Source organism: Athene noctua, chromosome 7, assembly GCF_965140245.1.
Source record: "Athene noctua chromosome 7, bAthNoc1.hap1.1, whole genome shotgun sequence".
NCBI classification, from domain to species: Eukaryota; Metazoa; Chordata; class Aves; order Strigiformes; family Strigidae; genus Athene; species Athene noctua.
The window spans coordinates 21,046,498-21,057,829 of NC_134043.1; the positions used below are offsets into that span (position 1 = coordinate 21,046,498).

Consider the following 11,332-nt stretch of genomic DNA (forward strand, 5'->3'; position numbering starts at 1 on the left):
CTAGCTTAAGTCACAAGAAGAAGTCTGAATTACACCTTCAAGGGTCCATCTTCTGCCTTGGACATACTGCCATAGATCTAATCAGCAGCTGCGTTTGAGCTGAAACCCTACTGCTGTAATTAAAAAGGATCCCTGTGGGAGCTCCCTTTTTCACTGGTCTTTGACACCCCAGGTTGTAAGCTGATTAGCAAATTTATAAGTCAGCTATAAATTGGTGAGCTTTTGAAGAAAATGCAATGCTCTATGTGTGTGGAAAGTAAAAAACTTTAACCAAAAAGGAAAAAGGCTTTGATGAAAGGTTATAAATTCAAATGGAAAATACCACTTCCTTGCCTGCAACAAATTTCTGGAACTTTGCTGAAGCAAATTTGAAAATTTGGGATGTTTATATGAGATCGAAAACCTCAGTAGTATTTAGCTAAAAAACACAATAGCTGTTGTTTCTTTATATGAGAATGATTAGCAAAATAACAATACAAAATATTACAAATTTTATATGCACACTGAATTGCTTAAGTGGCAATTTAATGTGGCAAGGAAAAAACCAATCACTTTGTCATGAAGATTAATGGGTAATTGTCAGTTCCATAACTACCTCGTTGATGTAAACTTTACCTACTGATTTGATCCTGATATGCTAACTGTACCTCTTCATAAAATAGCCAGATGAGGAGATTTATTATGTTAGCAAACAATACAATAAAAAGTAGTGGGTGAGTTAGATAACTTCAGACTAGAATTGCGACCTATATTTTTATTAATTAGGCAATTAACCATTGAAATTTTCCTTTGGATATAATGAATTTTACCTTATTTACAGTAATTAATTTCAGGCTTAATGTCTTTCTAAGATATAGCTGCTCAAGTTGGTGAACAAATTAGTACAAGAAGATAGTATGAGAAGATTTTTTGGTCTGCCACATGGAAATTCAAGATGTCTGTTCGTAATATACTAATTTAATTGGTATTTAACAGCTGCGAATTGAAAATATGACAATATAGTATTGTGCACATATTTGCCTAGGCACTTAAAATTACTTCCAGTCAGCATTATACTTCCTATATGCAACCAAGATATTCCATTCTACACATCTAAAATTTTTAATCCACCATACTATTCTCCAGGATCAGGACTTATGCCTGCCCAAACTAATAATTAATAGAAAACATTGCCCCGATGGAAAACATGATGTTGCCCCTGCATCTTCCCACCACTGCTACTGCTAGGGGTAATACACTTCAATTTGCGCTCGGGACTTCATGGATGTAGCCTGTGAGAGTATAATTAACCTGTCTGTGCTCTGTCCCAAGCAGTATCCCTCACTGCTATATGATGCTAGGCACATACCACCTTTTTTTTTTTAATTTATTTTATTTTTTTTTTTAACCAGTAAAGAATGATTTTAATGTCTTTCTAATGCTTTGCCTACTTTCACTGTCTGTCAGGCCGTTCTGTCCCTTCTCACACCCCTACTACCAATGGAAGCTAGATGTCTGGGTCAGTGTTTTCAGTGATGCTCAATAGTATGTTTTGACTGTCTTCAAATGATTCATATTACAAGCTGGTCCTGCTATAGCTTCAGGACTCAGACTGAAAACAGAGAAAGTAGGTCAGCTGTAGAACTCTAGCAATTAAAGAAAAGAACATGACTGGACCTGCAGCAGTAGCAGAAAGAGGAACAGAATTCTTGTGTGTAATGAGACTGAAAGCTCGGGGACAAATATTTTTACTTCATTAACTATCCCTTTATATCTCAATTATTCTTCCTGAAGGACGATATTATTACATTTAAGAAATCTACTTATATTTTTATGTAGAAGAATTGAGATAACTTTAAATAAAAGTAGTAAAAATAATAACTAATATGTATTTGGAAAATATTCCCTAATTGGGAAAAAATTGTGTAATAATTTATTATTCCAGACAAACTTCCCACTAAAATCAGTGATTCCAATTTAAACTTACTCAGCATTATAATTAAACTATTCATTTTTTTAGGTCATACTACTCCTCATGGCTTTCCACAGTCATGTTATTGACAAAGTTGAGAGTACAGGTTTGTCAGCATAAGACAACGATGTTGAAATCGTCAGCACAGATTTATCCTTTAGTGAGGGAATCCCCTCTGCCCAGCTGATGAGTGATAAAATGCTATATTATTTTTACTTATTGATTTATAATAGGCATTGCTAAGGAGATTTTTAGTAGGAGTAAGAAACTATTTTGATTTTTTCTTTCATTTCCCCTTTGGGAAAAAACACTTATTACAACATGTGATTTAAAATATGTGGGGGAAAAAAAAAAAAGAATGGAAGCTTTGGACTTCATCCACCATTCTATACTTTTATAGTCATAGAATAATTTACATTGAAAGAAACTTCATTTTCTTCTAAATTTAACATAACAATTTAACTGAAGTCCTATAGGATCTTGTCCAAAGTATGTATCACCCTGAAGAGGGATTGTTTTGGCAGGAATGGAGTCCTGAAAGTAAAACAAGTATTTCTCCTTTCCTTCAGCCCAAGTTTACTATATGGTATACATGGTGGTGGTTCATCACCTACTACCAACATTCAAAGGTTTTATTTTATATTCTGTAAAATGCAAAGGAATGGAAGGTGCTCTACCTAGCTAGATGACTAATTTTACAAGTAATTGCTTCTATGGAACCTATTAATTGTAGATATAAGCATAATGACAAAATATTTTACAGGCTTAAGCTGCATATTTGTATTTCAAATAGAAACAAATAGCGTAGTACCTACATCATATAAACTAAATGAATTATAAATAATCTCATCTATGTAATACCTAATGCCCTGCATTTTTTAAAAAAAATCTTCATTAGGTTCTAAGGATCTGATTCAGTTCTTTTGGCAAAATTGGTAGCAGTGCTCCATAGTTATTAAATTTTATATTGTTAGACTGACTTACAAACAGATTTACAGTAGAGATTCACTAATTTCGCAGTTCATCAATTTCATCATTACATAAATCATTCATAATGGACCTACTTTCTCCCTAATTTTATTTTCTTTACTATTTTATTTTTATTCTGTCATGGTTTTAATCATTATTCATCAACATATATGAACTCTTTTTCATATTTTTCTTTCTTGAAGCCTGATTTTCCCCAAAATTAATTTGGGAATTAAATCAAGTCTCTTCCTTCTTCAAGTCTTATCTGCCACTTGCCTGAACACTAACAGTTTTCCTGTGTTCAGACACTCAGCTGGTTTCCTGGTTTGAATATGTCTGCTTTTTTGTTTTATATATAACCATCCAAATGAACATGCATACATCCCTGAGTTTTATTTAAAAGAAGTCTTGGACTGTTTATCCAGTAAACAAGTAATAGATAAAAGTTTGTTGTGTCTGATGCAATCAGTCATTAGAAATACTATGGATATGTTTTTTCAAACATACATTAAGTAAATATTCTAAAAAGTTTTAATGAATACTGATTTTTTTTGTGTTAGATTTTTTTAGCTCATTTACCTGTTTGTGCTTCTTTTTCCCATTCTTTAAAGCTATGATTTGCTACTATTTGTATGTTTTTCTAATTATATTGACATTTTATCTTTCCTCTATACTGCTTTTCTTACTTGTTACTCTCAACAATTAAAAAAATGTAACACAGATATTAGAATAGAGTGTTACATTTAAAAAAGGCTGATGAAACATTTTTAAGATACTGCTGTCTGTGTTCTTATGCTGTCTCTCTTTCATTTCATTTGTACTGTAGGTGGTTGTGAATGCCCTCTTAGGAGCGATTCCATCCATTATGAATGTGCTACTTGTTTGCCTTATATTCTGGCTGATCTTCAGTATCATGGGAGTAAATCTGTTTGCTGGAAAATTCTACTACTGTGTTAACACTACAACTGATGAGAGATTTGATATCAGCCAAATCAACAACTATAGTCAATGTGAGGAGCTCATAAAAAACAATGAAACTGCCCGATGGAAGAATGTGAAGGTTAACTTTGATAATGTAGGCCTTGGTTATCTTTCTCTGCTTCAAGTCGTAAGTCACCACTCTTTAATTTCTATTTCTCTTTCGATACCTCTCTTGTTTACTTGTAACAGTAAAAAGTAATTTTTCATTACTACTTTCATTTATATATCTCGTCTCTCACTTCTTGGTTTGGAATTACAAAGTGTGGGATAAATCCATGAGTCTACAGAAATAATACAAAGTGTAAAGGCTATGCTGACCAAGAAAAAAATACGTATTTCAAACCTAAATCATCTTAGCTGCATTGAATTTATATCAACTACAACTACTTTGCTCATACACCGAAAATAACTTTTATGTCAGATATTACTTATAATTGATAAAAGTTCTTAATAGATGCTGCGTCCTCTAGAGTCAGAATTTGCTTGCATTTCTTGTATATGAATAAAATATATAACAGAAGGCAAGAGTCACCTATTAACATTGCTCTGTGCTGGTGTTTATGATAAGTGCTAAAGACCCTTAGTTTTCAGCTCTTAAACAATGTTTCTGACAAGCCATTTTCCAGGAAAAGCACGAGGTAAACACCATTGTTCTGTTTATAGGCTACATTTAAAGGATGGATGGATATCATGTACGCAGCTGTGGATTCTCGTAATGTAAGTATAGTCCCTTGACTCCATTTGTTTTGACTGTATGAGCTCCAAGATTTAAGAATGTAATTTTAACAGCTTTCAGAAATAACAGTAAAAATGAGAGAACAAGGAGTTATTATACTTTTCTAGTTAAAGAAAATGGAAATCATAGGAAAAATACAAGAGAGGAAGAAAGCAAAGGAGCAGTTCTAAATGGTTCCATATTCTCTATGGTGCAGTTGGATCAAAATTCCTCAGTTCCACAGCAGACTTAACTATTGCAATAAAATGCCTTTTCCTCCTTTTAATTATGTGCATTGCGGCATTATTTACATTTGGAAACAGGCACGGATACACAGCTTAGAGATTATTTTTTTGTAACACTGATCTTTTTTTTAAAGTTGAGACTTTCACTGTGCTCTGCAAGATGTCTGACTACTTTCTTCAGGACACAGTTCCTATTCTTGGCCTGTGCATTTTCTTACCCTTTTTCCTTCCCCTTGCTCCCTTGGTCATCTAGTTCTAAGCAGACAACTGAATGAACTATACCAGTAAAGCTGCAGGTTTTTTGGTAAACTACTCTCACAGTGGGAGGACTGTTGTAGGATAGTAAATGTGCATAGCTGTACCAAGAAAATATGCGTACTCTAAAAATGGCTTGGATGCCTCTCTTCCACAATCAAGGGAAGTTTTCTAAGTGCCTATAGCAGTAAAAGCTCTGCAAGCCCACATCAGGGGCCTCCCACAAGATATACAGAAGAGTTTGCAGCTTTATGAGCTGATGTTTCTGCTTGTCTATATAGACTCAGACAGGTGCCACTATACTAGTTTAAATCAACTGTGTCTTCATTATTTATTCTATATTCATATAGGACAGTTATATTTTTTAAAATCAAATATCAAGTTTGACAGCAAGTTCTTTGTCAAGTTCTTTGTCAGGAATGTAACTTCACAGATTGAAGATCAGTAGGATGGATATGTGGGAACTTGACCATAAGAAGCAAAGATCAGAGTGACAGAGCCCTAAATTCTATCTAGCAGACACTCGATTCTGTGCTCATAGTTAAGCTGAGGCTTAGTTTCTATGCCTTTTTTGCAGGTTTTGGATCAGCCTAAGTATGAAGATAACCTGTACATGTATCTTTACTTTGTCATCTTTATCATCTTTGGATCATTCTTTACCTTGAACCTTTTCATTGGTGTTATCATAGACAACTTCAATCAGCAGAAAAAGAAGATAAGTACTTCATCATTATTCTGAAAAGAAAGCTAAAAAAGCTTATTTTTGGTCAACACACAATAACTTTATTAATTAAATATTATTTTTAAATTTAATGATAAATTAATGTGCACTTTGCATATTAAATACATTATATTATTAAAGCTTATGATTTTGCTCAGTGAAGGCTTGATGGACAAATGACAACATCTGCCTGTCCATGGTTAGTGAAATACCCAATGTCATCTTTGTAAAGATGTGGACTTGGGGCTGAAGTCTATAATAGGCTTATGAAAAAGCTAATCATTGAAATAGCTAAGTGTAGCTCTAAAACCTCTTAGCTACACTACCTTCATATCCTAGAGCTCCGCAGTGTAGATTTCTGAACTCTAACAATAAACACTGTATTGTCTTTATTTGTACTCTCTTTAGTCTTCGTATTTTGACAATGCTGCCTCGAAAGGTATCAAGGTTTCAGCTGCAGCTAAGTATCTAGCTACACAGTGTTATTGGAGTGGTGGAAGTGCTGTTGGATCCATGTGCTGAAATGGGTTGAGATGGAGAGAAATTGGCCTTTTTTCCTACTTGTCCCACATAGTAGTTCTAGAATCTCCTGCTTCAAGTACTGCCCCTGTGGAGGGAGAAGAGGAGATTGTGAAATACGGCCGTCTGGATGCCTTCCAATTCTTCTTTGGTATCATAGATGTCAGTTCTGAAATTTTGCCAAAATTTACTCTGGAGGAAAAATGAGAGAGGGGGATTGGAATATTTTATTAGTTTGTGTCTCTGTAACACCTGATGGAATTTAGTAGAACAAAGAAAAAGCACCTCTCCCTCCTCTGTACCTTCCTGCTCCCCAGTGAAAAGCAGAGTCTACCACAATGCAAGCTCAAGAGCCACTTAAAAAAAATCCTAAACATTAAGAGTGGAATATGTAAAGCAGTTCTTCTGTTACCAAGATACTAATAGTCATGATAAAAGGTGATTTTTATGTCTGCCCTAACATTTCCCACATATGAGAATGTGAACAACAGTGATTATTACTATTCAGTATCTTAGTTTATAAGAAATCAATAGAGATCTCTGATTGTAACCAGTTTTTGTCTCTGTGGTTTACTTTGGAGGTCAAGACATTTTTATGACAGAAGAACAGAAGAAATACTACAATGCAATGAAAAAGCTGGGTTCAAAGAAACCACAAAAACCTATACCTCGACCAGCAGTAAGAATAAAAATATTTTCTGTTATTTTTACATTTATTTAAAAATGGGATTGCTTCAGTTATGCCTTAGGATGAATTAAGTTGCAAGCTAAAAAATCAAGTGATATAGGAAAAGCCTTATTCATCCAAAATGCCTTTTTTTTCTCTTTCGTAGTCTGAATATGGAGGACTCTTCCCTTTCGTTTTTCCCCCGCATTTTCTCTCTGCTGATGGCAGTGACATTTTATGTGGCATTTTTTCAAAGCACTGATTTGACTAGAACAATTAAATGTGGCAGTATATTTCTCAAAATATGTAAAAGCCTTAGGGCACAGACTTTTTCAGTCATCAGAAAGACTCTGAAACTGCTGTATGGGGGCAAGTTACTGTATCATTGCCTGAAAAAAAATCCTTTTGCCCCTCACATTCCTGTTGCACAATCCATACAATGATTTGCTCTCCTGAGCTGGGCTGCCCTAGCACTACAGAGAGTGGTTTCAGCTCTGCAGTTGGACTTTGAATTGTGGAACCTGCCCAGTGGCCAGTCCAGCCAGCCATCAGTAAATTCTCTATAGGTGAAAAAAGGCAGATAGTATTTTAAAAGTTATTTTGGGGGCATGAAAAGCAATGAACTCGGGGCTTGAAAACTTTAGTTTTCTGGCAAATTAAATGCTATTAACTCTCAGCCTGCTCACATCCCTCCTCCACTTAGGTTTTTTTTAATTTTGCCAAACTAAGCATTCAGTTAGTAGTCTGTGTCATAAAAGGGTGCAGTGAACTGGTTCAGAGTGGCAAAGTCTCCTTTACAACTTTAAAAATGCACCATGCATATTTTGAAATCATCCCTTTACTGCTTATGAACACAGTAGTTGCATTTCTATTTAATTTGTGTTTACATGTACAAATGGAGCACTTCATGGGAGACATGAATAATTTGTAGCAATTTCAAAAAAAAAAATTACCCAATGCATATCGTAATGAATCTTTTTTTTTTCCCCCCAGAACAAATTCCAAGGCATGGTCTTTGATTTTGTAACAAAACAAGCATTTGATATCAGTATCATGATACTTATCTGCCTTAACATGGTCACAATGATGGTAGAAACAGATGATCAGAGTGAAGACATGGAAAACATTTTATATTGGATTAACCTGGTGTTTATTGTACTTTTCACTGGAGAATGTGTCCTGAAATTGATTTCACTTCGCCATTACTACTTTACTATAGGCTGGAATATTTTTGATTTTGTGGTTGTCATTCTCTCCATAGTTGGTAAGAACAATTCATTTTTATGAAATGGCTAATTCTATGGAAACAGAAACATTTTTGGCATGTAAAGTCTATTTATATTTTGGTTCAACATTGTCACTAGAAAGTCTGACCACAATTTTTCTTTCTTCTGATTTCAAATTATCCGTAAAATAGCTGAACAGTGTGGTAAGAAATTTTTAGCAATTGGTTTCATACACTCTCACTTTTCTATTAGTTGAAATTAGATCTTTATTCTGAATTTAGTAGAAGTTCCTCAGAATTGAAACAAACCCATACATGAAAGGCAAATTTGGTATAAACTAACAGTGGCAGTTGCAGGAAGAGTCCAGCAACAGAAAATCCAAGAGCAAAATCTGTGTGGGACTGTTGTTAGGCCAGCATGCAATCACCTCACACAGCGGGGTAAAACCCTCAGCTTACTTCAGAGTTTTGTTTGATCCTGAGAGGTTTTATGCCTGAGCTAGAGTGAGCAACTGGAGCAGAGCTGAAGCAGATGTAGTACTAAATACATGGCTCCACTAATCTTTGCTTTCTCTAGAGCAGAAAACCTGACAGAATTTGAGTAAAAATTCCGTCATTTTAACTTTTTGGAACTCCTTTATATGCAAATTGGTTTTGCCATTTCGGTATGGAAACAGGCTGTATTTATTTTTCTACTTCGAGGCACATCATATAACGGTCAATTCTTCTACTCTTCAGTGAGTTCTAAAAAGACTTTTTAATATCAGTTTGTTTATGTTTGGAATTGGTGTGTCATTAATGCTAAACTTGTGGCCACGTTATTTCATGTGTGATTAAGAAGCTGCAGTTCTCTTCAAACATACATACTTTCTTTGAATGCCATAACTTGATTATATGATATTTTAATACTAATATAAATATGATATTTCTTCAGATTAACTGAGGTTATTTCAGTTAAACAGAAAGCTATGTTTCTGGTGTCAGCATTTGCTAGTCTACATACACTAGTTATCAGTTTGTCCTGAAAAGATTGATGTTGAGTATTTGTGTGTCTGTTTGCATACATAGTCATACAATTAATACTTAGAAATGTCATTGACACTGTTTTTCATTATCCTGTAAATTACTTCAGAATTTCTATTGGGATTTATGGGTTTCCAAAGCATAGCAAACTGTAGAGGTTTTGTAAAAATAACTGAATGGGTAATTTCTAAAATCTATTCAATTCAATCTGTCCTATTCTTCTTAAAGTTCTGCAGTGTCTGTAGGATAAATCTTTAGCAGTGGTTTTTAAATGTAATAATATTCTTTACTAATTTAACTTGTTTTTCAACAGGTATGTTCTTAGCTGAGATGATTGAGAAATATTTTGTATCCCCCACACTATTCAGAGTCATCCGACTTGCCAGAATCGGTCGAATCCTGCGTCTCATTAAAGGCGCTAAGGGAATCCGCACTCTGCTTTTTGCTTTGATGATGTCTCTCCCTGCTTTGTTCAACATTGGCCTGCTGCTCTTCCTGGTCATGTTTATCTATGCGATATTTGGCATGTCCAACTTTGCCTATGTTAAGAGGGAAGTTGGCATTGACGACATGTTCAACTTTGAAACGTTTGGCAACAGCATGATCTGCCTGTTCCAGATTACCACATCTGCGGGCTGGGATGGTTTGTTAGCCCCAATTCTTAACAGTGGGGAGCCAGACTGTGACCCCCATAAAGATCATCCGGGGAGCTCTGTGAAAGGCGACTGCGGCAACCCTTCTGTTGGGATTTTCTTCTTTGTCAGCTACATTATCATATCGTTTCTGGTAGTGGTGAACATGTACATTGCTGTGATTTTGGAGAACTTCAGCGTTGCTACTGAAGAGAGTGCGGAACCCTTGAGTGAGGATGACTTTGAGATGTTTTATGAAGTCTGGGAAAAGTTTGATCCCGATGCAACACAATTCATAGAGTTCAGTAAACTATCAGATTTTGCAGCTTCGTTGGATCCTCCTCTTCTTATAGCAAAACCAAACAAAGTCCAGCTTATTGCAATGGATCTGCCCATGGTAAGCGGTGACAGAATTCACTGCCTTGACATCTTGTTTGCTTTCACAAAGCGTGTTTTGGGGGAAAGTGGGGAGATGGATGCCCTCAGAATACAGATGGAAGATCGGTTCATGGCAGCCAATCCTTCTAAAGTCTCCTACGAACCAATTACAACCACATTAAAAAGAAAACAGGAGGAAGTATCTGCTGTCATTATTCAGCGTGCTTTCAGACGTCATCTTTTAAGGCAAAAAGTAAAGAAAGTTTCATGTATATTTAATCAGGATAAAGGTAAAGATGAGGATGATCTGCCCATGAAAGAAGATATGATTATGGATAAACTAAATGAGAACTCTACTCCAGAAAAAACAGATATGACCCCATCTACAACCTCCCCACCATCCTATGATAGTGTGACAAAGCCAGACAAGGATAAATATGAAAAAGACAAATCAGAAAAAGAAGATAAAGGTAAAGACAGCAGGGAAAGTAAAAAGTAACACAGAATTCTGTTTGTGATAAACTGTTTACAGCCTGAGAAAGTATGTGTTTGTGTCAACAGGACTCCTGTAGGAGGTACATGCCAAACTGACAGTTTTTACATATATAAATATATATATAATTATATATATATATAAAAGGTCAGTGCCTATAACAAGACAGTGACCCCTCGTCATCAAACTGCAACTCTGTAAAACAGGGTAACATCTTGACAGGAGGTTGTTGTTTTTATTACCAGCTGACACTGCTGAAGAGAAGATAAAATGGCCAATCAGACTGTAGGGACCAGTTTAAAAAAAAGGTGCGAACCTATGAATCTCTGTGTTTAACATGAAACACGCAGTACAAAAATTGTATCCACTGTTTGCATTTCAACAGCCACATTTGCCATATTTTTACAAAAATCAGTGTTGGTGAACTTATCATTTTTTAATTCACAGGTTGTTTACTATTATATGTGACTATTTTTGTAAATGGGTTTTATGTTGGGGAAGGGGGTATGAGAACCAGGTGTTCTACTCTCGGATTCTCTATAATGTACAGACAGAAGT

The 11,332-nt window shown here is 35.2% G+C and overlaps 1 protein-coding gene across 1 annotated transcript in view; it reads left to right on the forward strand.

Moving 5' to 3' along the window:
* LOC141962852 (sodium channel protein type 2 subunit alpha-like) overlaps positions 1 to 10,867 on the forward strand; it is a 76,953-nt gene extending 66,086 nt beyond the window's left edge. The window contains exons 22-27 of the mRNA XM_074911541.1: positions 3,747 to 4,028; positions 4,565 to 4,618; positions 5,694 to 5,831; positions 6,931 to 7,035; positions 8,017 to 8,287; positions 9,585 to 10,867. Coding sequence (XP_074767642.1) covers positions 3,747 to 4,028; positions 4,565 to 4,618; positions 5,694 to 5,831; positions 6,931 to 7,035; positions 8,017 to 8,287; positions 9,585 to 10,780 — 2,046 coding nt within the window. The 3' untranslated portion in view covers positions 10,781 to 10,867. The remainder of the gene's footprint in view (positions 1 to 3,746; positions 4,029 to 4,564; positions 4,619 to 5,693; positions 5,832 to 6,930; positions 7,036 to 8,016; positions 8,288 to 9,584) is intronic.
* The last annotated feature ends 465 nt before the right edge of the window (positions 10,868 to 11,332 follow it).